The 27,026-nt window shown below is 37.6% G+C and overlaps 1 protein-coding gene across 1 annotated transcript in view; it reads right to left on the bottom strand.

The window, feature by feature from the left end:
- The window catches only part of LOC124803008 (ATP-binding cassette sub-family C member Sur), a 415,616-nt gene that overhangs the window by 140,296 nt on the left and 248,294 nt on the right, over positions 1–27,026 (bottom strand). Inside the window, exons 15-17 of the mRNA XM_047264118.1 lie at positions 13,830–14,140; positions 7,525–7,602; positions 7,058–7,158 (exon numbers count right to left, since the gene is read on the bottom strand). Of these exons, the coding sequence (XP_047120074.1) occupies positions 7,058–7,158; positions 7,525–7,602; positions 13,830–14,140 (490 nt within the window). The remainder of the gene's footprint in view (positions 1–7,057; positions 7,159–7,524; positions 7,603–13,829; positions 14,141–27,026) is intronic.

Below are 27,026 nucleotides of genomic sequence, written 5' to 3' on the forward strand. Positions count from 1 at the left end.
CCCCCCCCCCAAATGCAGTCATTCTTCCTCCCCTTCCCTCTCTCTTGCTCTCTCTCCCTTTTCAGCACTTTACCCTTGTCTCTCCCCTCCCTTTTTCCCTCTTCATCTTCTCCTTTCTCTCCTGTGCCACCTCCCATTTTTCTCCTCTCCCTCTTCCTATATCTCTTTTCTGTGCTCCATGCATTGATCTGCTATATATTTCTGTTTTCTAATATGCAACACCACTGTTGAAGTGCTCTGCACATTTCTCTCTTGTTCTGTTTAGTTGGAAAATGTTCAATGGTGAAAGTTCAAACCTGAGGGCAGTCAGAAGGTTCAGTGACAGAATAAAGCATATATTTTCCTTCATGATATCACACTTCTTGTAATATTCCAGCAAGTTGAAACATTCAGAATTATAACTTGAAATAATAAGCTTTTAATAAATATGATACAAGAAAAAGCTTATTTTTCAGTACATCTAATCACAGTAGCACTCATACATATGTATACACTACAGCATCATTACCTATTCTTTTATGTTCTATCTGTGTTCTTCAATTCAGCTACAGGTAAATAGGCTAAGTGTAATTTATTGAATTTATACTTCCCTCTTTGCTCCATCAATACGCAAATTAAATGTCAACAGTGATGATGACAAACTTTCCTTGATTTTCTTCTCATGTATTTATTTATTCATTTATTTATTTATTTATTTATCATGCCACCAGTGTTGATTATTCCAGTCTGCTTCACATAACAGAATGGCTTACCTTTCTTATCCCTGTAATCAATACCGCACATGCCAAGGATGGCATAAAATGGAGTTCAGTTGTAAATTCTGTCTGGACAAGGGATGCAAAACACAATTGCTGACTTGAACATGATGGTTTCCTTGACTCATTATATCAAAATAAATTTTTGTAATTGTTCTGGTATAATGATAAAGTTTGTATTAGGTTGGTGCATAAGTTCATAGCGTTTTTGTTTTTCATGTTAGTATTCCAGGTGCTCTGGGTTTATTTGTTGGTTGTCTTTTTTATTTGTAGTTCCCTGTTGCTATGTGAGTTTACATTTGTTCATTATGTCATTTGTAGAAAGTGAGTGAATGGTGGACACTAGAAAATGGAGTGCCAGGTGGAGAAATTGGTACATTTCAAACATAGTTTTCTGTTTGAGTTAAATAGAGGTGTGATGGTGGTGGAGGCTTCCAGAAACATTTTTCCAAGGATGGGATGATGCCATCAGACAAAGCATGGCAGAAAAATGGTTTTCTCATTTTCAGGAGGATCATTTTTTATATTAGTGACTCTCCACATTCAGGAAGTTCTGTGGGGGTTTGATGAAGACCATTTAAACATATTAATCCACAATGATCCACATCAATGTACTTGAGAACTGGCAAATGTGATGAACTGTGATCATTCCACCATCATGTAGCATATGTATGCTGTGGGGAATGTTCAAATTTGGGTGTATGGGTACTCATGAACAGCACCATCTATACCAATCCTGTATCATTGTAAGGTGACTAGAAATGGTGCCTTTATGCTGACACAAGAAAAAAAGAAAGGAATAAGTAAACCCAAATACAGCAACTACTCCCTGTACAAAGACCTGTATGCATCCACAAAGGATAACATTATACACCTGGTGGAACAGTGATGGTGCGGCATACTACAAACTGCTTACCTAATGTGTATCCATCACTGCAGTCCAATAACAGTCCACGATAACCCCTGCCACACTCTGCTAAACTGACAAAAAACATTATACAGGAGTTTGGTTGGGAAGTCATTCCACACCCTCTTTATTCACTTGGTTTTGTGCCTTCTTCAGATTTTCATTTTTTTCACTCTCTATCAAGCAACCTTCTAGAAACTTCTGTTCTGGATGAAAATTTGCTCCAAAGATGCCTTGATGAGTTCTTGGCCTCAAAACCACATTTCTACAGTTGCAGAATCAAAAAGTTACCCCAGGATAGGCAGACTGTTGTAAACAGTGAAGGGGAATACATTATTATTGATGACTAAAGCCTTCCGTTCATCTGTTGTGTTTACTAAACTTATGGACAATAGCTACAAACTCATGCACCAACCTAAAACAATAGCTACAAACTCATGCACCAACCTAAAACAATAGCTACAAACACATGCACCAACCTAATAGAAACTAACTGTGAAATCTTTTAATGCACAGTCGGAGATGACAAAGCTGATGGAGGCTGACCTAGCACACACTGCTGTTTTACATGTTGGAACTATCAGCAGATGCGGCTTCACCAGGCATGACCTATATTGCAATGGGGATGAGAAGGGGAAACTGGTAGTGTTAATTGGAGCCAAATATTGCATAAATCTTGAAACACACATGGTCAAATTTAACTTCATGTTCTTACAATTAGGACATCCATACCTTTTTGTATGATTTAGCACCAAAATATTTAATACACAGCAAGATCATGAGAAGAAATAGAAATATCAATGAGTGGTGAGACACATCAATGAGGAGTGAGGCATCGGATGTTTTTATTTAGACAGAACATATGCTGAATGAAAATGAATGGTCTACAGCCTACAGAAACACTAATACAGTTATATATCTCTGAAGATAACAGATGGCAAACTGGAATATAGCAGTGAAGTTAAGGACAAAACTCAGTGGACAGTGGAAAATTCCAAAAAGGTAAATGACTGATATTAGGTTAATTTAAACAGTTTAATAAAAGTTTTAAAATTGCTTTTAAGGAATCCCAATATACAGTAATCGCAGCTGATCTAAATACAAATGAAATGGACAATAACAATTGTACAAAAGGTTTCTATGAGATTTACAACTTTACATTAACACTGCATAGTCCAACAATATGTTATCAAAGATTAAAAAATATGTAGACAGATCTTGATAAGATTTCAGAGATGCAAAAACTGGCAACTTGCTTTAAATGTACAGAAATGTAAAACTGTGCATTTCACAAAACACAAAAATGTGGTATCTTATGGCTGAAATGCCAGTGAGTCATCACTATATTCAGTCAACTCCTACAAACACCCGAGGGTAACAGTTTGTCTGGATAGGAAATGGAATGATCACATAGGCTTAGGTATAGGTAGTGGCAGACTTCGTGTATCTAATCTCAGAATATTGCTTACATTTGTGGGATCCATGCCAAACAGCAGTGACAGGAGATATCAGTTGTACTCAAAGAAGTGACAGCAAAAAATGGTCACAGGTTTGTTTGACAGATGGAAGAACATCACAGAAATGTTGAACAACATGGATTAGCCGATACACAAAGATGTGTTTTGGGACTGCAGCTAGATCATGTTGACTTGGATTGGCAGATACATGAAGACAGACACTAATTATCCTGCAACAGCCAATATACAAAGCCTCAACAAACGGAAATGAAGAATTTAAAATGATAGTTCAGCTGCCAATGTATCACACTTGTAGGTACCTGGAAGACAAGTGTAAACTAATTTCAGCTCTACACAGACAGATTTAGCAGTTTTTATTCCCATGCACCATGTGTGATTGGAATATGAAGAAACCCTAACATGTAGAAAATGCTTAGCGCCTTCTGCCAAACATTTCACATTGGTTTGTGAGGATGAATGTACATGTAGATGTAATTATTTATGTACTAGAGGGAAAGCAGGATTTGCAAGCAATAAATACAGAAATTTTGAATTATTATGGTAAAACAGTTTAATAAACAGATGCCAACATGACTAAAAATGAATTTGTGGAGGGAAGATAGACAAAACCAGAAAACTTAAGGAAATTACAAATGTTAATGAAGCCAGAAAACTAGAGAGGAATTTGATTATCTGAAACCATGAGAAAGGATGACAAGTCTTCTGCTGATCATTAAACTAGTATATAAACACCGAGTAAGCAGCTAACTATACACACAGTTGTAAATAAAGTGAAGAGCAAAAATGCAGTGTAACAAATATTATAAAGTCAAGGGCAACAGTAACAGGAGCACATGAAAACCCATGACAGTTTTTATGTTTACAGGAAGGAAAAGAAGGACACAGAAAGTTAATAACAGAAAGTAAATCCAGCTTCTGCTAAAATGAACTTGCAATCTCAAGTAATATTTTGGAGAGTTCATGGTCTCATGCAAATACAGACACAAAATTCAAAGAGACAATGGTGATATTATATTGGGGAAGACAGAGAATGAGAGGAGGGGCCAAGTTGAGGTTAGTCCCGTTTTTAATGTATACAATGTTGGAGTAGTTGACAGCCTCACAAACGACAGCTCTCCAAAAGTAAAGTAGGGCAAGTAGCATTCACACTGTAAAAGAATTCTTACTCTTGCTTCCAACAAATGAAGGTAGTAAAAATAGCCAACTTTTCAAAAATAAAATAAAATTTTGAGGGTCTAGCAGGTACATCATCTAGGTCAACAAATGGTTGATCATGTTTGCTGATCAGGCTAATGATTATTCTGATTAATGCAATCATTGTAGAGCACTTTCTACTGCCTTTTAAAAAACTATAGGTATAAGAAAAACCCTGGAGTGATAGGACAATTAGTAATAACAAATCGTTGCTAAAATAGTGGAAATTGTGATTTAAGAAAGAATGTAGAATTTCACAGAAACAAAAACAACATTCTGAATGAGGTACATATTTGTTTATTAAAGTAGATATACCAGCAAATTTTTTAGTTCCTGTAATAGAAAGACTATATAAGCATATGAAAGTCTGTGCTTTGTTCCTTGACATTTCAAAGCCAGTTGATTGCGTTAGCCACAACAGTCTTATTGCTGAAAAAAAGCAGAAACATTCCAGGGAAATTCTTATGTAAAAGAAAAAAATATTATTGCAATTACAAAATACATAAGACAGAAAACCACCATATGACAAACTCCAGAATGTAAAAGCTCTAGGACAGTTCATACTAGCCCAAGACAATATGTTTCTAAAAATAAAAAAAATTAAAAAAGCAGGATTGCGAACAGATTGAAAGGGTAATTTAACAAATTTTGAATTGTACATCAGTATAGAGCTATCATCAAAAGAACAGGGAGTATTCTATTTGAAGAACCCAGTTTAGTAGGAAATAAAGAAATTCATAAGAAAATTAAAAGCCATAAACCTACTGGAAGTGATGAGAAATGAAAAAAGAGGTTTGGAAGTTCAATGAATTTGTGTTTAAGAGCAGCCTCTAAAAATTATTACACTACTGTCTGAAAGAATTAAAAAGAAGTTGGTATTTTCAGAACAAATTTTCACTCTGTGCTGGAGTGTGTGTTGATTTTAGGTGGTATGCACCCTGCATATAAAAAGGGAGATCTAACATATTGTTCAAACTATGAAGGATTTGTGTTGTTGAACACAAATTACAAAAATTTATTTTTAGCAAAGATACGACTATATACTTAAGTTTCCCTAAATGATGCCCAATTTGAGTTTAGATCAGACAGATCCATAATTCACAGTGCATACTTGCTAAGGAAGTTGCAAGAAAATGAATTCAGTCAAGATATACATATACCTCTGTTCAATTTTAAAATAGCTTTTCATAATATTAACAACAATGGGAGAAGGAGAGATTGCTACTTACCATATAGAGGAGGCACTGAGTCACAGACAGGCACAATTAAAAATATTACTATAATATTAAAGCTTTTTGATAATGACCTCATTCTGCAACAGAAAACATGCACGTTCACACAAGCTCAGCTCATGCATACATGGTAACTGTCTCAGGGCACTAGAGCCTCGGAGCTCTAGTGCTTTGAGACAGTTACCACGTATGCATGAGTTGTGTTTCTGTGCAAGTGTTTTCTAGAGCAGAAGAAGGACTTTATCTGGAAACTTTAACATTTTAGTAGTCATTTTCATTGTGTCTGTCTGCAACTCAATGCCTCCTGTATATGATGAGTAGCTGTCTACAATTTCCATATTGTTGTTGTTTCATCCAGGTCTTTCCATTGCTTTATAGTATTAACATAAAAAATTTATGGAAATGTGTGAGGTGACTTGGTATTCCAATAAAATTTATGATTTTAATAAAATTCTGCTCTTTGAACTCAAAATACAAAATAAAAGTTGCAGTTGAGGTCAAAACATGAGTCAAACAAGCAATTCACTATCTCCATTTGTATTAAATATTATAGGCCCCTAATTATCAAAATAACTGAAAAAGTAAAATTATTACAAAATGGAGCAATATTAAGATCTTCACATATACTGATGGCACTGTTCTATTAGCTGACAATGAGAATGAGTTAAAGTTCTTACAACACAATTAATAACTGCTGTGGAAGTTGTAGGTCTTCAGAAGAATAGAGTTAAAACTATGTACTTCATCTTAATTTGTTACCCAAAAACTAATGATGCATGGCCAATTAATAACACAATTTTTGCTAAGAGCAATGAATTTAATTAATTTGGCATCCTGATAACCTCTGATGACATCAATGAAATTTGGAACAGCCAACTTAGAATGTTTTGAATAATAATTGCAGATATGGTTATAATAATGAAATACCAGCATACACATCTATTTTACTTCATCATAATTTGGAGAATGCAGCAATTAGACTGGTTAGTGAAGCTACAAAAGAAGGCACCCCAATAGCCATTGTTATTTAGAGCTGTACATGTAGACTGTCCCTTCATTGTACATAAAAGAAACAACTAACATGCTTAAAGAACATAGCACTACAGCTTGAAATTCAGTGCTTAATTCAGTTCCTGCAAGTACACAATACACTACTGAAGAAAGCATGCAGAGGAAGAAGTGGAGTGAGTGAAGTGGTGTGCATAAGACGGCTTATAAATAGCCTATACATGGAATGAATCTTTCACTCTGCAGTGGAGTGCACAGTGTTATTAACCTTAATGGCAAATTAAAACATATTCCAAACAGATTCAAATTAGAACCCTTGAAATGCACTGGCACTGTTTGCATCATAAATGTAATATCCAGCAAAGAGAAAAATATTATTCATGCATCACTCTTTTTGTCATCAGCAATCCACATCAAAAAGTCACAAACCTTCACTATTTGTTAGAGAGCCGCTTGGATATTAACAAGTAATGTGCAACTTACACAAATCATCATCTTCACTTAAGTCATCACTCAAACTAGAAGTTGTTGAGAGTAGCCGTCTAGCTGGTTGTTGCTCCTGTTCTGTTACTGATGTCGTGGATCTGTCAAAGAGTAACTATTTATCACTTACAAGATTTCAAACACGAAATGTGTTAATTTTTACATATGATTTCTCTATTAAAAGCTTTCATGTATTTTTAAGCAAGTGTAGATATCAAAATGATATTTATAATACTGAACACCTGAGTTATATATCCTGTACTTATTAAGTATCATAAAATATTTTATCAAGTTACTAGATTTTTTGTAAAATACAGAAACAGTAAGAAATAATTTATAAGACCTACATATTCAAAAAAGATTTTCCACTATGTGAAAACATGAGTTTGACAATAATTTAATTTCAAATTAATTCAAAAAAGCATTGAATACTTAAGTTTAAATTTAAAAACACATGTTACACTCACTTAAATGAAGTAGATGATGCCAGTTTCTTCAGGACACCCTTATCTTTCGCAGCAGCAAGAGGAGTAATAGGAACTGGCCTCAATTTAAAAAAAGAAAGAACAAAATAGTGAATGACATCTACATGTATTATATCATAATGCAAGTTCCTTGGGGACAGCAATAACAATGCATGCTAAGAAACAGGTGTACATAATTTTATTTTGATGTCCTGTGTGAGTAATAGTGCAATGTGTGATGAAGGAGTGTGCAGTTCAATGAAAATACTTTCCAAGGTTTCACTCATCTGGAAGATACAGAAGACATATGTGTCTGAAATGAACATTATATCGCAGATCAAAAACATTACAATACCCAAATATTAGAATTAATCTGCCCTAATCAGCTGTAATCAGTACTCCTAAAACTTGTGGCTAGGACTCAAAGAGGGCCTATCACAAACCATCACACTTGGTGTGTGTGTGTGTGATATGCCTTTCCGCTATGCAAGCTGCCAGACTGCTGTCACCATGGTAGAATCTAACATATATTGGTCATTACTGTAGGACAAGTTGAAGTAAAAACAATGTATTTCCACTCAGCATGTCTGTGGCAGTACCCACATGCCCATTACAGTATGAATATTTTTGATGATTAAAGCTAGCACATGTGCCACCAGTATGGACTACTGCAAGGAGTTTTGAGCCACTGATGTGAAAAGGTCCAGATCCATTGCAGTGCTCTGACATGGAGACAAAAGTGTGGAACCAGCTGTATGATCTGTTACGGCCATGCTGACAAGGTACCACTCACTCCTCTATGTGGTCACACTGTGTGGACAAATATCTAATTCTTATTGTGGATAACCTGCTTACACTCACTAGTTATGTACATAGATAATAATCATATCAGCATGGCCTGTACAAGCTGAAGTCTCACATTTGGCAAGCTTATTTTCCAGAGATGGTCATTCTATTGTGTTCACACTCACAAACATAATGTTATTGCACCATTTCACATCAACAAGCAAAACTGGCTCTTATTTTCACATTTCTGTTTTATTTGATGGCTGTTCACATTTTCTGAGCAGTGTGACAGACTTCTCCAGCTGCACAGAGTATGGTGTCTCTGGTTCTACATGTGGGCCATGTCTCTGCAGTGTTAATCCCTGCAGGCCGGAGTGGCCGAGCAGTTCTAGGCGCTAGAGTCTGGAGCTGCACAACCTCTATGGTCGCAGGTTCGAATCCTGTCTCGGGCATGGATGTGTGTAATGTCCTTAGGTTAGTTAGGTTTAAGTAGTTCTAAGTTCTAGGGGACTGATGACCTCAGAAATTAAGTCCCATAGTGCTCAGAGCCATTTGGACCATTTGGATATTAATCATTGTTTTATTTTATTTTGGAACAGAAAATAATTTATAATACATTGTTTGTATATATGGCATAGGAAAAGGGATAAACATAATTAATTTGTAAAAGCCTTAATGGCTGAATGCTTTAATTGTGAGAGTCTTTTTGTTGTGCCTACCTGCGATTCAGCATCTCTGCTAGATTGTGAGTAGCAATTTTCCTTTTCAAATATTGTCACATAATAATAAATACTGACAAACTACCTAGCTTGTACATTTGATAGCAGTAGTTATTAAGTGAGACTACCTCATCAGTGCAATCAAAGTAAATTATTGTGTAATCAACAATGGAAAATCCAGGATGGAATTTAACAATATTATGAAAAGGATACTTGTTACTCAACATATAGCCAGAGATGCTGAGTTGCAGATAGGGACAACAAAAAGACAAACAGTCTTTTTGTTGTGCCTATCTATGACTCAGCATTTGTGCTATATGTTGATCAGAAAATATCCTGTTCATAATATTGTTAAATTACAGTATAATGTAGCATGACACATGCAATAATCAACAATATTTGATAAATGAGGTTTCCTTATTATGATGTTCCAGAAATTCAGAGACAGAGTAGAAGCAGGTGTCAAGCAAGAAATGTTTCAACTTTAGCTTCAATGTATTTAATGTCAGTGAGCATTTCAGGGAAGAAGGCATATCATTATTCAACATAACTCCACTCTATTACACTCATATTTTGCATAAGTTTGTAATTACTGTGTTTACATTTAGGTTAAGATCCTGCCTAGTTTCACACAGGTATAAATCATAGTTATGTTTGAAGATGTTTTCCATTTTGAGAGGCTCTATTTCATAAAAATTAGTATGTCATAAATGAGCAAACATGGTTGAGGCAGTATTTTCAGAATTTGAGAAAGAGTTCAACAGGAATCCCTGCAGTTTGCTTCATTTATCACTCTGATAATTTTTTGTGTATTTAAAAGGTTTTTTTTTTCTTTTTTGTAAATTGTGGAATTCCTCCAAAAATTATTCCACGACTTAGTACTGCTTGTGTACTATCCTGAAACATTGTTATCACTGATGAGTAGCTTATATTTTGAGCAAGAATCCTAACAGCATACATACGCATATTCAGTTTTTTATTTAGATTTTTCAGGGCCACTTCAAATCCTCCTGAATATGTAAACCTACAAATTCTGTATGACACAAATTTAGGAAAAAATGTTCCTCAGAAGATTAACAGCCTTCATAAATAAAGAAAGGCTAATAAATGACTCACAGCTGGAAAGTCAACCCAATCAGCAATTTTTTTGCCGTTTTAAATTAAATACTAACAGCAGTAATGATAAGCAACATGTATCTGGAATATTTCTTGACCTTAGTAAAGCCTTTCATTTTACTGATCATGAAATATCTTGCATAAGTTAAGTGACTATGGAATTAAAGGCCAGTCTAAAAGGTGGCAATCATATGTCAATAGTCATCAATAGGTTACAGAAATAAAGTAAAAATACATTGAAACCTAGTTATTGCAATGCTGAGCACAAAATAATCAAGTATATAGTTCCACAAGGGTCAATTCTGGGACCTGACCTAAAAAAACACAGTGAAACACAAAAAAATTCTAGTTTTCGCAATAACAAGCAAAAAAAGAAGCTATGGAATTGAACAACAGTCAGTTCTGGGACCTGTCCTCAAATAAAAAGACAGTGAAACATGAAAAATTTCTAGCTTTTGCAGTAATGAGTGAAAAATCCAAGTATGGGGTCCCACAATGTTAGTTCTGGGATCTGTCCTATTTCTGCTGTATGTAAATAACTTGGCTGACAAAATACATGATAGGACCCCAGTACTCTTTGCAGGTGAAACTAATGTCCTAATTAAATCACACTGTGAGAAAAATCTGCAGGAAAGTGCAACATAAGTTTCACATAGTTCAGCACAGTGACTCAGAACCAACAGGCTCATTATGGATTCTGAAAGGTACTGGGAATTAGCTTCCACACCACAAAAAATCTCCAACCTGCAAGACCTGTTTAGGAAACTTCAGAAAGAGAAATGGATAGGTTGAAGTTAGATATAGCTGGAATTAATGAAGTTCAGTGACAAGAGGAACAGGACTTCTGATCACATGTGTATGGATTTATAAATACACAATCAAATATGGATAATTTTAGTCTAGTAATTAATAACAATATAGGAACACAGGTAAGCTACTATCAACAGCATAGTGAATGCATTATCACAGCCAAGATAGACATGAAACCAACACCCTCCACTGTCAAATGAAGAGATAGGAAAAATGCATGATGAGATAAAATAGTTATGAAAGAGGAAAATTCGGTTGTGAATGGGACACTGGAATTTGATAGTAGGAAAAGGTAGAGAAGGAAAAATAGTAGGTAAATAGACTGGGGGAAAGGAATGAAAGAGGAAGACACCTGGTAGAATTTTGTACAGATCATAATTTAATTATCACTAACACTTGGTTTAAGATTAATGAAAGAAGTTTATATATGTGGAAGAGACTTGCAGACACCTGAAGGTTTCAGATTGATCATACAGTGGCAAGAGAGTGACTTCAGAACCAGGTTTCAAATTGTAAAACATTTTCAGTGGCAGATGTGAACTGTGAACACAATTGGTTGGTTGTGAATGATATATTGAAACTGAACAAATTACAAAAAAGTAGATGTTACCTGGATAAGTTGAAAGAACCAGAGTTTGTTGAGTTTCAGCGGTAAACAGGGGACAGGAATACAGGGCACTGAAACAGGGGACAGGAATACAGTACAAGATGAGTAGGTAGTGTTGAGAGATGAAATAGTGAAGGCAGCAGAGGATCAAATAGGTAAAAAGCAAGGCCTATTAGAAATCCTTGGATAATATAAGAGAAAAGGAATTTAACTGATAAAAGAAGAAAATATAAAAAGGTAGCAAATGATGCAGGTGAAAGGGAATACAAACATTTAAAAAATGAGATTGACAGGAAGTGCAAACTGACCAAGCAGGAATGGCTAGAGGACAAATGTAAGGATTTAGAAATGTATTTCATTAGGGGAAAGATAGATGCTACCTACAGGACAGTTAAAGTGCCCTTTTGCTGGAAAGAGAAGCAGCTGTATGAATATCAAGGGCTCAGATGGAAAAGTAGTCCTAAGTGAAGAAGGGAGAGCTGAAAGGTGGAAGGAATATATAGAAGATCTATACAAGGGAGATAAACTTGAAGGCAATATTATAGAAAAGCTAGTGGTTGGAGATGAAGGTGATATGATACTATGAGAAGGATTTGACAGAGCTCTGAAAGATCTAAGTCAAAGCAAAGCCTTGGGTGCAGACGACAATCCATCAGAACTACTAACAGCATTAGAAGAGCCACCTAGTGGGCAAGATATATGAGACAGGCAAAATACACACAGACTTCAAGAAGGACATAATAATTCCAATTCCACAGAATCAGTTGCTGACAGGTGAGAAAAATACCCAACTATCAGTTTAATAAGCCATGGTTGCAAAATACTAACACAAATCCTTTACAGAAAACTGGAAAAACTGGTAGAAGCTGACGTCAGGGAACATCAGTTTATCTTAAATGATAGACTAAGGAAAGGAAAACCTAGATTTAAAGCTTTTCTAGATTTGGAGAAAGCTTTTCTTTAGACAATGTCAACTGAAATACACTCATTGATATTTTGAAGGTATCAGTGAGTGAATAGTAAAGGAAACCAAAGAACAATTTGGAGAAGGAATTAAACTTCGGGGAGATGAAATAAAAACCTTGATGTTTGCAGAAGACATTGAAATTCTGTCAGAGACAGCAAATTACTTGGAAAAGCAGTTGAATGGGATGAACAATGTTTTGAAAGGATGATATAAGATGAACATCAACAAAAGCAAAATAAGAGTAATGGGATGTAGTCAGATAAAATCAGGTATTTGTGAGGGAATTAGATTAGGAAACAAGGCACTTAAACTAGTAGATAAGTTTTCCTATTTGGGCAACAGAAAAATGGATTATAGCCAAAGTCAACAAGATAAAAAGTGTTTACAGGCAATGCCAAGAAAAATGTTTTTGAAGAAGAGAAATTTGTTGATATCAAATGTAAATTTAAGCATTAGGAAGTTACCTTCTGTAGGTATTTCTCTGGAGTTCAGCCATGTATGAAAGTGACAAGTGGATCATAAGCAGTTTAGACAACAAAGGAATGGAAACTTTTGAAATGTGGTGCTACAGAAGATGGCTGAAAATCACATAACTAATTGGGAGATACTGAACAGAACTGGGGAGAAAAGAATTTTGTGGCACAACTTGATTAAAAGAAGGGATTAGTTAAGGGAATACAGTCTGAGACATCAAGGGATCATCAGTTTAGAGTTGGTGAGAAATGTGGGAGGTAAAAATAATAGAGGGAGACCAAGAGATGAACACAGTTAGCAAGTTCAAAAGGATGTAGGTTACATTAGTTACACAGAGATGTCAAGGCTTGTACGGAATAGAACAGCATGGAGAGCTGCATCAAACCAGTCTTTGGACTGAAGATCACAACAACAACTTGTTAGATAACTGAGCATTTTGCAGAGGCCTCTTTGAAGATTGTTAAATTTTAACACATACTTCCCAACACATTTACCCATGAATGGTATTTGTTGCTATTAATAAAAGTCCTTCTGAGTTTTTCTTTGATTTCTGTAACAATAATACAGGATGGAAAAATAATTTCCATGTGGATTTTGCCTTCTTACCTAGGACTGAATATGGGTATTTTTTAATCTGGTGCAGAGGTCTTCAGCAACCTCTCATTAGGCATATAGCAAGAAAGTAGATTTATTTAAAACTGAATTATGTATACTACTGAGTAACTGTAAATGTAAATGTGGTAAAGGATTATACAACAATTTATTGTTGCATAAGTTACTATCATACAGAATGTAAGTGTTCATATAAAACTTATTTGCTATGATTTACCTTGAAAGTATTGGTATAAACTGGCCATTAGTAATAGCTGGAGATGAGAGTTGCCTCATAACAGGGAAAGGAATATTTTCCACTGTTCTATTGGCCTGCAGTGAGGACATTCGAAGGACAACTTTGTGACGTGCTGGAGGTTCTATTAATGTTGATGCCCTTGCTCGCCTTCCACGAAGAATATCTTGTTCATTTGGACAGATAAATTCATCTTGATATTCATCTGTTGGAAGTGGAAGATCATGTGTCAGATGTCTCGAGCCACCAAATGCATTCTTCTGTTTCCGGAATGGTACAAACTGTGGTAATCCCTGTGTGCAAAAGGATTGTTAGTTTATAAGGGTAGCATTAAACAGGAAGGAATAGATTTACTTAAAATTAATTATATCTGTAAATGAGTAAACATTAAAATAACAGTGGTTATAGTTTACAAAAATAAAATCCATTATTATAAATCTGAATTGCTGTAAAAATAGATATGCCACTCTCGTTTACAACTGATTTCCCATTTACTAACTTATGTAGTTGATAGGAAGAGAAATTAGCTACTTCTGTTGTGCATGAACAGACATAGTTCATCTACATTTTTTTAAAATAAAAATACAATACGCAAATTATAAAGTAAAATCCTTTAAAAATTAATTGCAATCTTAATTAAACATAAAACTTGGCTGAATACAATATTTTTAGTTTACCCTCCAAGTGAAAGAATAAATAAATTCTCATGTGAACCCACTCTTGAATGAGAAATGTAAATTTGCTCGTGGGAGAAACATTTTTTCTCAGATCCATTTAACACACTATGCCTACATATCACTCACTTTCCTCCTCTATCCCCACCCTCTTTCCTGGAGGTATTAAGATTGTCCTGGTCCTACAGCACTATTTTTTTCAGATATTATATGATATGTGTACCATGCTTGGTTGAAGATTCTCCACATCAATGAGAGTTCAGTTTCACCTATGAAGCTGTATGCTTTCTTAATAAATTGCACTGATCAACTCTTCTCAGAGCATTAGGTGAGTAGGTTGAGAAGTTTCTTGTTGTCTTCCGGTGAAGTGTTGGGATTCTGTCAGATGCTATTACTTGTATATTCCAAGTCATGTCTTACAGCTTCTGGAGTACCACCAGTTTGGTCAATCACAAGTGAAATGAGAGTCTTGGGCAGTGGGGACAGAGTTCATGAGAAAATGTCTGCACTTTGTGTCTTGGGGGGTCACTATTCCATCCTGTCCATTAACGGCACTCCAGGTAGGAATTCCTTCTGGCATGTGTTTGATGTTACATGATCCCAAGTGCAGGGTGAGGTAGAAGCTGCTGTTCTTGTTCACTAGATTTCCACGCATTCTTATTTCAAAAGCTTTCTTGATTATCGAATTACAGAAACCCCTGACAAAACATAGCATCTTTGGGTCTGTTTAGTTGAATGTGTATCCTCGACGATGTGCTCCACAATTCATTGGGGTGCAGCATTCCTTTTTGCTTGTGTATTGGTGGCCCTTCTTGCACATGATCCAATACATACCATGTGTTTTCAGAATTAAGGAATTTTTTATGGTGCCCAGCATGCTCTTAATTTTGCATACGTGGAGAAAACTGCCTTCATGTTATGGTTTTTCAGGAAACTGGCAATCTTGGCACTGGGCTATCCAGCGTATGGGATGAGCACAATACCTTGCTGCATTCATTCATCTCTTACTTTTTCTTCCAATCAGCCACCCTGATAGTACATCTTTTTGTTGCCTGTGAGTACACGTTCCTATAGAATGTTTCACAAAGGTGTTGCAACTCATTGTTGTAGATGGTTTGGGCTCTGCTCACTATAGTCATGATTACCAAGAAGTGAGGCACTAGATGGTGACAGACATCCAGAATTTAAGTTGGGGTTCATGTGCACCTTCTTGTGGTTCACAGACAGCCCAAGCACATCATCGGTTCTTTTATCTTTATTAAAATTTCCAACAAAGGAAAACAATTAGTTTTCTCTACTTCAATGTGAACTTTACACTTTAATGTATGCTGTTAACATGCTGCAGAAACTCCAAGATGTTTCCTTTCACTTGTGGTCACAACATAAAGGTGTTTTTTTCTTAATTTATAGGAGAAAATTGGCTTGATCCAATTAACGTCAAGTGATGTATCCTTGAAGTGCTCTGTGTAAAAGTTGATGATTACTGTAGGGAGAGGAGAATGTATCTGTCCATACACAGAACTTGAAACAACATTGAAAATACATCATAATTAGTACATGTCAAAGTAGTTCTATTGTCTCCTTATCATAGTGATTCTATAGCTGTTGTAAGGAGTCTTCTACTTGCACTCATGTGCAGAGCAACATGACATTAAAGCTGACAGCAAATCAACTCTTATCCAGGTATTTATCTCAGAGAACTGCCACAAACCATCTTGAGTTTTGACATTGTGTCACCAGAGGCTTCAGAAGCATTGCTAGATATTTAGCCAAACCACAGATTAAGCATTAATGCTACACATTGTTAGTCACAGTAGCACTCACTCTTCATGTATTTTTGGAAGTGACAAAGTGGAACTGTTTCTAAGGACTTTAATACTCTCAAATCTCCTCATCTAAGCACAAATTGTTGAGGAGTGAGATAGTCTTCTGTGACACTCCTGGTGTAGGATCCTTCATCACTTGTTTGTACACTGTTTTTTGCAGTATGATCCCAATTTTCTGTTGTCAGCAATACAATAGAAGTGTCTTCACCTGCCGCTAAGACACAGAAGTCTTTGTCAGTGTGAGAACATGTATTGCACTGTATTCTCCTATGAAGTTTTCAATTTTCCACAGTTTGATTTCCCCTGAGACTTTGTGTTCAATACTGCAGTGATTTACATTTGGAGAGCATTTTAGAACTGGTGTTACATGAGTTCTTTTTTGAGTGCAGATGTGGGTCCTCATCCTGTCATGTCAGCTCCTTGTAGGCACACTTCAGGTAGCAACTGAGACTGTGTGCTCTGTTTTTTGTGCTTTCTCATTTGCAGAGCTACCTGAGATACATGCATTTCTATCTGCCCACTACCATGTTTAGGCTAAAAGGACAGAAGCAAGTTGAAAGCAGCAGTTGAGTAGAGCATTTTTGAGCAGCTCTTCTCATATCTTGGATATGCTTTCTTACTAAGGCCGCACCACTTCATTATAAAACTCATCTTGTCCTGGGTGCCACAATTCTGTGAACTGCAGTAAGAATTCTAGCAATGGACAGGATGGACTGGCAGCTCAGTCACTCAGTATGCAGTCATTCTCTCACCATTTTCTGGGTCTGTAACTTTTGAACACTCATGATTCATCTCTCTGGTGCAAATCCAAATGAAAGACATAACCCAGTACATAGATAATAGCATCTACAAGAGCCATACAGTATTGCCACAAGGTGAAATGTAGGAAATGCATCAAAACTTACTAAATTAACATGTTACTCACCTGATTTCCCAAGAATAATTCCTCACTGCTGTAACTACCAATGTTGTGTATGCACTGTCTCATAGTTTGTGCGCAAAGTTTGTGCATGGTTTGGCCACTAGAGGCTACCTGGCCTGGTGATACGATGTCAGTTGCATACACAGTCTGCCAGTTGGACCTAATGTTTCTATAGGCCAGAATGCAATGCTCTGCTCGCCGCTTGTGTATTGCTAATTGTACTGTTTTTGACTTCATGTGTTCCACTTCAGTCATTGGTCTTTTGAGATTAATTTCCGTGGAGACAGTGCTTAAATCTCTTCTCAAGCAACTGCAGGCACTGACAGTTTTTATTTCCAGTTTAACAACTACACTGGCACACCCTGTGGCCCTGACAGCAACATATCCGCCGCTGTTCCTGGCATATGACAATGCAGAAGACGACTCAGACACATACAGAAAATGCCTATGGCAATATTTCTGGGCATTTGTTAATAGATGTAAACTTGTGCAAGGACTTTTTTTTCTTGGATTTCACTGTGCATATATCAGCTGTTGCGTGCGCTCACTCCCTTACAAGAACCAGCAAATCCTTCACTTTATCCGCTGTTAGAGTTACTTCCTAACTGAATGAAATTTTCACTCTGCACCAGAGTGTGCACTGACATGAAACTTCTTCACAGATTAAAACTGTTTGCTGAACTCCAACTCAAACTTGGCACCTTTACCTTTTGTGAGAAAGTAGTCTATCATTTGAGCTACCCATGTGTGACTCACAATCCATCCTCACAGCTTTTCTTCTGCCAGTACCAAGTCTCCTACCTTCCAAACTTCACAGAAGCTCTCCTGCAAAACTTTAAGAACTAGTACTTCTCGAAGAAAGGACACTGCAGAGAGATGATTTAGCCACAGTCTGAAGGATGTTTCCAGAATGAAATTTTCACTCTGCAGCAGTGTGTGCACTGATATGAAACTTCTTGACAGATTAAAACTGTGTGCCGGACTGAGAGTCAAATTCAGCACCTTTGCCTTTTGTAAGTGCTCCAAACAATTGAGCTACCCAAGCACAACTCACTGCCTGTCCTCACAGCTTTACTTCTGCCAGTACCTCATCTCCTTCTTTCCAAACCTCACAGATACTCTCCTGCAAAACATGCAGAACTAGCACTCCTAAAAGAAAGGATGTTGTGGAGATATGGCTTAGGAGACGGAGTGTAGGAGACAAAGTACTGGCACAAGTAAAACTGTGAGGACAGTTCATGAACCTTGCTTGAGTAGCTGAGATGGAAGAGCACTTGCCGTCAAATGGCAAAGGTCCTGAGTTTGAATCTCTGTCCAGCACACAGATTTAATCTTCCAGGAAGTTTTTTACTTTCTATCTATCACTGTAAACATACATTATTGCTTCTTGTGTGAATTTTTACCGTTGCTAAAAGTGGCCAAAACAGTCATATAGGGCATGAGCAGTAGATTAGATTAGATTAGATTAGGTTAGATTAGATTAGTACTTGTTCCATACATCATGAATACGACACTTCGTAATGATGTGGAACGTGTCAGGTTAGTAAAAGGTGACTATACAAGATACTACATTACACAAAATATTACATGACTCTTAATATTTTTTAATTTTTTTATGTTTTTTTATTTTTTTTTTATTTTTTTTTCTTTTTTTTGGGGGGGGGGGGTGTTGGGGAAATTACCCACTTACTATATCCAAAAATTCATCTAATGAGTAGAAGGAGTTACCATTAAGAAATTCTTTTAATTTCCTTTTAAATGCTATATGGCTATTTGTCAGACTTTTGATGTTGTTAGGTAAGTGACCAAAGACTTTCGTGGCAGCATAATTTACCCCCTCTGAGCCAAAGTTAGATTTAACCTTCAGTAGTGAAGATCATCCTTTCTCCTAGTGTTGTAGCCATGTACACTGCTATTACTTTTGAATTCATTCGGATTGTTAATAACAAATTTCATAAGTGAATATATGTATTGTGAGGCTACAGTGAAGATCTCTAGCTCTTTAAATAAGTGTCTGCAGGATGATCTTGGATGAGCTCCAGCAATTATTCTGATTACACGCTTGTGTGTAATGAACACTCTTTTACTCAATGATGAGTTACCCCAGAATATGATGCCATACAAAAGCAGAGAATGAAAATAGGCGTGGTAAGCTAATTTACTCAGATGTATATCGCCAAAATTTGCAATGACCCTAATAGCATAAGTAGCTGAACTCAAACATTTCAGCAAATCCTCAGTGTGTTTTTTACAGTTCAACCCCTCATCAATGCATACACCTAGGAATTTTGAATATTCTACCTTAGCTACCGATTTCTGATCAAAGTCTATATTTATTAATGGTGTCATTCCATTTACTGTGTGGAACTGTATATACTGTATTTTGTCAAAGTTTAATGAGAGCCCATTTGCAGAGAACCACTTAATGATTTTCTGAAAAACATCGTTTACAATTTCACCAGTTAATTCTTGTCTGTTGGGTATAATAGCTATACTTGTATCATTGGCAAAAAGTACCAGCTTTGCATCTTCGTGAATATAGAGAGGTAAGTCATTAATATATATTAAGAACAGCAGAGGACCCAAGACCAAACCTTGTGGCACCCCATTCTTGATTGTTCCACAGTTTGAGAAATCGCCAGTTTTTTGCATAATATGTGAACTGGTTATTTCAACGAACTGATGGACTTAGCCATAGTTGTAATTTTGTGGCAAAAGCTCATAAGGAATCCTATGCAGATCATATGCTTTGTGGAACAATCACGTTTCGTTCCCGATAGGGAAGATTGAGTGTGAGCTCTACAACATGAAAATCCTATGCTTGTGGAAGTATTGAACATAGTTCAGTCATTTGAAGTTTCAAAGGCTGAAGTTAGTCAGACAGAATACCACTCTGAAGTTTCAGAAATTAGTTCCTCTCACCCCTCCCAGCCTTCAGTCGGTTTGCGAGGGAACATAGGAGTGTAGATATTATTGCAGCAGTCCAGCAGCTGTCTCAGTGTCATGTAGCTAAATGTCATTCACAACAACAGTCTGTGTCATAACAGCAACACCCTTGTGTTCTGCTGCTTTCGTGGTCCTTCTGCTACATTCAACAAGAAAGGACTGCATGTTCCATGCACTGGGCAATGCTTAATAGGTGCCATAAGAAAGGACACATTGCTTCTGTATGTAACACCTTTCCAAACCAGAGAGAGGATGAAGCAAATGTGGATGTGAACATTGTGTCAGCAGTGATGGTGCTTCAGAGCAAGTTACACACTGAAATGTGTGTGTCTAACAAACCACTGAGAATGAGGTGGACACAGATGCAGCAGCAGTGTTACTGACTTCTCAGTCTTATGTGGATTTGTGTTCTCCCCTTTGACTCCAATGCCTTGGAGGCTAGTGAGTTTTAAGAAACAATAGATTCTCATGCTTGACAAGTTTTCTGCACATGTGACTTTCAAGGCTGTAATTCGTTCATTAGCCTTCCTAGTTGTGGATGATGCTTACACTGAAAATCTGTTTGGTTTGGACACTTTTAAACTCTTTGGATTTTCCATTGATGATGAAGTGCATTTGGTTTCTGATCATCTGATCAAATTCCATATCAACAGTTAGATGTTTTATGTGAGAAATTTGCCTCTCTAGTTTCTCCAGGACTGAATTGTGCAATAGAATTCCAGGCTCATATTATGATGAAACACTCTACCCCCACCCCCTTGTTTTTTTCCGAGCCCGCCTGGTACTGGTAACTTTACGGGATCAAGTAAAAGCAGAATTAGATCATCTTTGATCCCTTGATGTTATTTGACATCGTTCTTCCAGTGAATAGTCATCATCACCTGGGCTAGTCAAAAAACCTATCAGTAAATTATGCCTCTGCAGTGATTCTAGAAATTTATTAATGGCCAATCAATCATTGATACCTATCCTTTGCCATGCACTGATGAGCAGTTGGGGGGGGGGGGGGGGGGGGGGGGGAGGGGGGGGAGGAGGGGGCATTATTTTTCAAAGATAGACTTGGCAGAGACATCTTTACAGATGCCACTCAATGGGGAATTCTAAATGCCTTCTAGTTATCAATACCCCATTTGGGCTTGATCAATACCAGCATTTGCCTTTTGTTGTGGCAAGTGCACCAGCTTCTTTTTAGAGCAACTTATTGCATCAGTTCCAAGTTGCAGCAACTATTTAAATGACACAGTAGAGTCTGGTGGTTCTATAGAGGAACATCTGCAGAACCGTCATGCTCTATTTTCGGTTTTACAATCTGCACAGATAAAGTGCAGTTTGGACAAGACACAGTTTCTCCACCATTGATTATTTATTTGGGTTTTGAAGTGTTGCATGCTGCCATGAAACCATTGTACCAGCATATTGATGCTATTGCCATGTTGCCACACCCCACATCCGTCAAGGCATTACAGGCATTTTGAGGCAAAATTGCATACTACCACAAATTCCACACCAGAGTGAGGATGAAGTAAATGTGGATGTGAACATTGTGTCAGCAGTGATGGTGCTACTGTGGCACAACCACTTGTAATGGGACACTCTCCTCTGACATTACCTTTATTTATAGAAATAGGCGATACAAAAAAAGTATTTTAAAACTTGTATAGCTGAACATTATCTCAGCTGTTTAACTAAATGAATTTCATATTATTTTGTATACGATGTATTATATTTCAGGCTAAAATGTATAAAAAGAAATTAATTTGTTGCAATCAATGTGTACTAACAGAAGTAAAGCTGGCAGAAGTAAAGCTGTGAGTACCGGGCGTGAGTCGTGCTTCGGTAGCTCAGATGGTAGAGCGCTTGCCCGCGAAAGGCAAAGGTCCCGAGTTCGAGTCTCGGTCGGGCACACAGTTTTAATATGCCAGGAAGTTTCATATCAGCGCACACTCCGCTGCAGAGTGAAAATCTCATTCTGGAAACATCCCCCAGGCTGTGGCTAAGCCATGTCTCCGCAATATCCTTTCTTTCAGGAGTGCTAGTTCTGCAAGGTTCGCAGGAGAGCTTCTGTAAAGTTTGGAAGGTAGGAGACGAGGTACTGGCAGAAGTAAAGCTGTGAGTACCGGGCGTGAGTCGTGCTTCGGTAGCTCAGATGGTAGAGCGCTTGCTCGCAAAAGGCAAAGGTCCCGAGTTCGAGTCTCGGTCGGGCACACAGTTTTAATCTGCCAGGAAGTTTCAATGTGTACCAACAGTTAAAATTATTCTTCTTTTAAAAACATTTGAAATTAAATAATTGTCTGGCATATTTAAAATTCATATAATTAATTGCTCAATGTACTGCTAATTATTAAATTTATTTCTGGATTCATTTACAAAATAATGATATAACTTGGTGAAGATTCTTCTTTCATCAAGAGAGTTTATAAACACTTTTGTTTTGTAAATTCCTTGGAATATTGTTAGTACTGCAGAATGTAAGTAGTAGTGGGCATGCCTCTGATGGAATCAGACGTATTTTTATGACTGACACAAACAATGTAATTTGTGGCGTTATAGAAGCGGAAATTGTAAAGATGGTGCGATATTGAAAAATGTGACAAGAATAAAATTAAAGAGTAAGACAGGCAAATCTTCATCAGATATTTAGCCAACTGGAACCCACAAAATCAAAATTTCAGCCTCAAGAATGTACTCCTATATGTGAGAACTGCAGCCAACAACAAAAGAAAATGATGATAGGTGTAGTGTCGGTAGCTGGACCGACACCGTGATGTGGATTGCTGAAAAGGAATGCTAAACTAACGCTGTGGCCGATGGTGCACGAACGGCAATAAGCAGACGGGCGTGAAGTCTGGAACATGAGAACTTATGAATGAATAAGAAGAAAAGTATGTAGATGCTTTTTACTTAACTTTTATTGATTCCTTGGAATACATCTCTCTTGAATACTCGAAGCTATAGGCACTGATACAAATGGCTCCTTGTTAGTTCGTAGCCATTAACTTCTGATGGCTATTCTGTCTCTCGGCTAATGAGAGAGAAAGGCTTCGTACAACTGGGCGATAGCTAGGTTCGCGTACCACTGGGCGGTAGCTTGGTTCTCGTACAACTGGGCGGTAGCTTGGTTCTCGTACAACTGGGGTCGAGTCCTCTCTCGTATCACGAGACCTGCCTTGGTGGTGGCGCTAGGTCTGCGATCACAGTGGCGACACGCGGGTCCGACATGTACTACATGGACCGCGGCCGATTTAAGCTACCACCTAGCAGTGTGGTGTCTGGCGGTGACACCACAATAGGTAAAAAAGTTTTCTTTTGTGTGTCTTATGCCCGTTGGAGATTTCAAAATTCTTTTGCAAAGAAAGAGCTAAATTTGATGGTAATGCATGGGAGGGAAGACTACACACTCCATATATTATTGTAAAGATGTTCCTTTCCACTGGTCTTCAGCTTGTGACTGGGCATTCAAGTGCTTGAAATCTAAGCTGCAGTCAGCCCCTCGTTCAGTCATTTTACAGCTAGGCCAGCACCTTGTGTTAGTGATGGAAACATCTCAGTTTTGCATTGGCACCATCCTTGCCCATAAGTATGTGGACAGATCTGAATGCCCTATTCCACGTGGCTCTAAATCCTTAAATTCAGTGCAACAGCATTATTCTCAGAAGGAGAGAGAGGCTTTGATGATCATGTATGCTCAAAAAAAATTTCATGGTTTTTTTGTATGTGTCTGAGTTTAACCCAACCACACACCACAAATCACTGATGTCTCTTTTTAACCTTTTGACATCCTTGCCATACAAAGCCACACACCACATACAGCAGTGGGCTCTTGTCCACTTGCAATACAATTATGAGATACATTTTCAACCTATGTCATGACATACAAATGCTGACGCCTTACTGTACTTGCTGATTGACAAATTACTTTATTTACATTTAGATCAGGAAACTCAAAATTTTGTTGAGGGCTTTTGCATTACTAGCACTAAAATTACAGCTCTAGTAGCCATGGATCCTGTTTTAAAGGAAGCTGATCCTTTTGTGCAACACAGCTGGCTGAAAAAACTTGTGGGCCATGGTTCTGATCCTTTGGGAAACTATTTTGCATTATAAACTCATCTTTATGTCTGGGACAGAATGCTGCTGTTAGCTACAGAGGACACCACTCCTCATGTTGTAGTCCTGTCAACCCTTTGGCATGAGGTTATATGTTTATTACATGTTGACCACTTTTTTTTTTTTTTTTTTTTTTTTTTTTTTTGCCAGACATTGATGGGGAAACAGTGTGAGCTGTTGCAACCTGCCCACAGGGCACCATCCATCAAGCGATGCCACCCATCAGGCTGCTCCCTGTACTTCTGTGTCATGGTGGCCAGATTCACAGCAGCCTTGGTAACAAATTCATGTAGATTTTGTGGCACCTTTTTTTGAATTTCTAGTGGCTTGTTGTAATTGATGCTTATTCTCAGTCTCCATATGTGATGTGTTGTCTGTCTACATATGTAGTGACAATAAGTTCAGCTTTTTTAAAGAAAATTGCAGTGGAAGGTATTCCTTATACATTAGCCCATTAGTTACAGTCAATGGCCCCCAGATCATATCCCAGTTGACGGTTAAGAGTCTGGCAGAGTTGTTAAAGTCATCAGCCCCAGACTCTGCTAAATCTGCTTCAGCTGACACAAGGCCATCCATTGGCATCAGTGCCACAATGCTTCCAGCCTGGTATGGTTGCATAGGCAACTGTGCATTAGGTGCACCTCTGCCGCTCTTGCATCTTCCGTTGGCCCAGCTGTCTCCTACATTGTGGCTGGTGCCCTAACCTTCTCCACAACCACTGCTAATGATTTCACAACTGTCTCCTCTGCTGTGGGTGCCCCCTTCAGCTCTTGGGGGCTACGGTGGGACCCTGGCTCAGGTGTGTCACAGCCGATGCATCTGATTCGGCCGCCTCCATCACAGCCAGTGCCACCTGTTCTACTGCCTTTGCCACAGCCTCCTTCCCTGGGGGTTGGAATCGAATGTGGAAATGAATGCCTGTCCTACCATGTGGCCTCTCACAGGAGGGCAGACACCACACCTATACATGCTAGCACCATTTCTGACCCTATGCACCAGTGGCAGCACATTACATGACTCAACAGCTTACATCAACACAAAAGAAATGGATGTGAGCACGGCACTCACTTCTTTGCAAGGGAAGAGGAGTGCTATAACTAAAAGTGTTGTATGTTCACTGTTTCACAGTTTGTACATGAAGTTTATGCTTACTTTGACCAACAGAGGCCACCTAGCTAGCTAATATGATAGCAGTTGCGTACACAGCCTACCAGCTGCACCCCTTATTGGAACCAGTGTCTCCATAGGTCAGAGCACAAGGCTCTGTCAGTCACTTGTGTATTGCTAATTGTATTGCACCTTGTCTCCCATGTGTATGTACTGTTCTAGCAATAAATTACAGTGTTCTTGTGTTAGAACAATCACTTCAGCCTTATGTGTCACCCCATCCTACTACAACCATAATGGTTAACTTACATCATGAATGCCACATAATACGTGAAGCAGGAATTGGGAAATTCAAGAAGTATTTGCAAAGTATAGACTGAATAACATACAAATCAAAAACCACTGATGATAATAGTTTAAAATTACATTAAAAACTCTGTTGTCAAATTCTAAGAGAAAGTATCAGAAGAGTTTCTGTCAAAACATGATAATAACTGCTTAGAACATAGGAAAAATCTAGACAGTTAAAATGAATAACATCTTTACAGCTAAATAAAGAGCTCATCAAAGGTAGACCTAAACTACAAAAACTTTTATAATAAGTTTCTCATGACAGAAGTGTGTAATTAGTTTTGGACAATACACAAGAGGGTAGACCTCACTATATAAGAAATGCTCTCCAAAATAAATTTGAGAAATCCAAGTATATCAAAAAGCACCACAAGAAGATATTTTTTTCTTGTTGTTAAGATTAAATCAGTAATAAAATAATCACATGTTCATCAGCTGAACTTTTTGCGAGGTTCAGTCAATAGATAATCTCAGTCAACAGTTTATCTGTATGTGGTGACAACTGTTTATCATGAAAAGCTGTGTTAAGTCAGACCTAGGAGTTTAACAGGGGAAGGCAAAGTATCAAAGATCAGGAGCATCCTTGGCTGTGATCACTCTTAATGACTGGTGTGTGATGTTTCATGATGTAGCATGTGCTGTAGGGTGCTCACATGAAACTGCTTACATCATGCATGAGCAGTTGAAGTATGTGCACGATGGATACCACATGTGTTGACCGAGGCACACAAAATGAACAGAATGGGCTTGTCTTTACAGTATCTGGTTCAGTGCTTTGAGGAAGGAGAGGACTTCGTTGCATGAACTGTTACATGGAATGAATCTTGAGTGCATCACTTTCAACTGGAAACCAATTGATTTTGGCCATGGGATGGAAATATTCCACCTGCTCATAAATGAAAAAGTTCAAGACCATTTCATCAATCCACAAGGTTATGCTTACCAGGCTTTGTAACATGCAAGGCATTTTCCTACTGAAATTGCAGTCTCACAATGAGACCATGAATGCTGCATCATTTTGCATCACTTTGCAGAACTTGAACAGACCATTTGCTGCAAATGACCTGACCTCCTGACAAAGGGAGCAACTCTTCTGAATAACAATGCCACCATGTAGAAGGACAAACACAGGAACTGTTACAAACATTTAATTTGGATTGCTCGGAAAATACACACTATGATACCAACTTAGAACCCAGTGACTTTCATCATCTGTGACCCTAAAATCTCATTTTGGTGGCAAACA

The sequence above is a fragment of the Schistocerca piceifrons genome, chromosome 1 (assembly GCF_021461385.2).
Source record: "Schistocerca piceifrons isolate TAMUIC-IGC-003096 chromosome 1, iqSchPice1.1, whole genome shotgun sequence".
Classification (NCBI taxonomy): Eukaryota; Metazoa; Arthropoda; class Insecta; order Orthoptera; family Acrididae; genus Schistocerca; species Schistocerca piceifrons.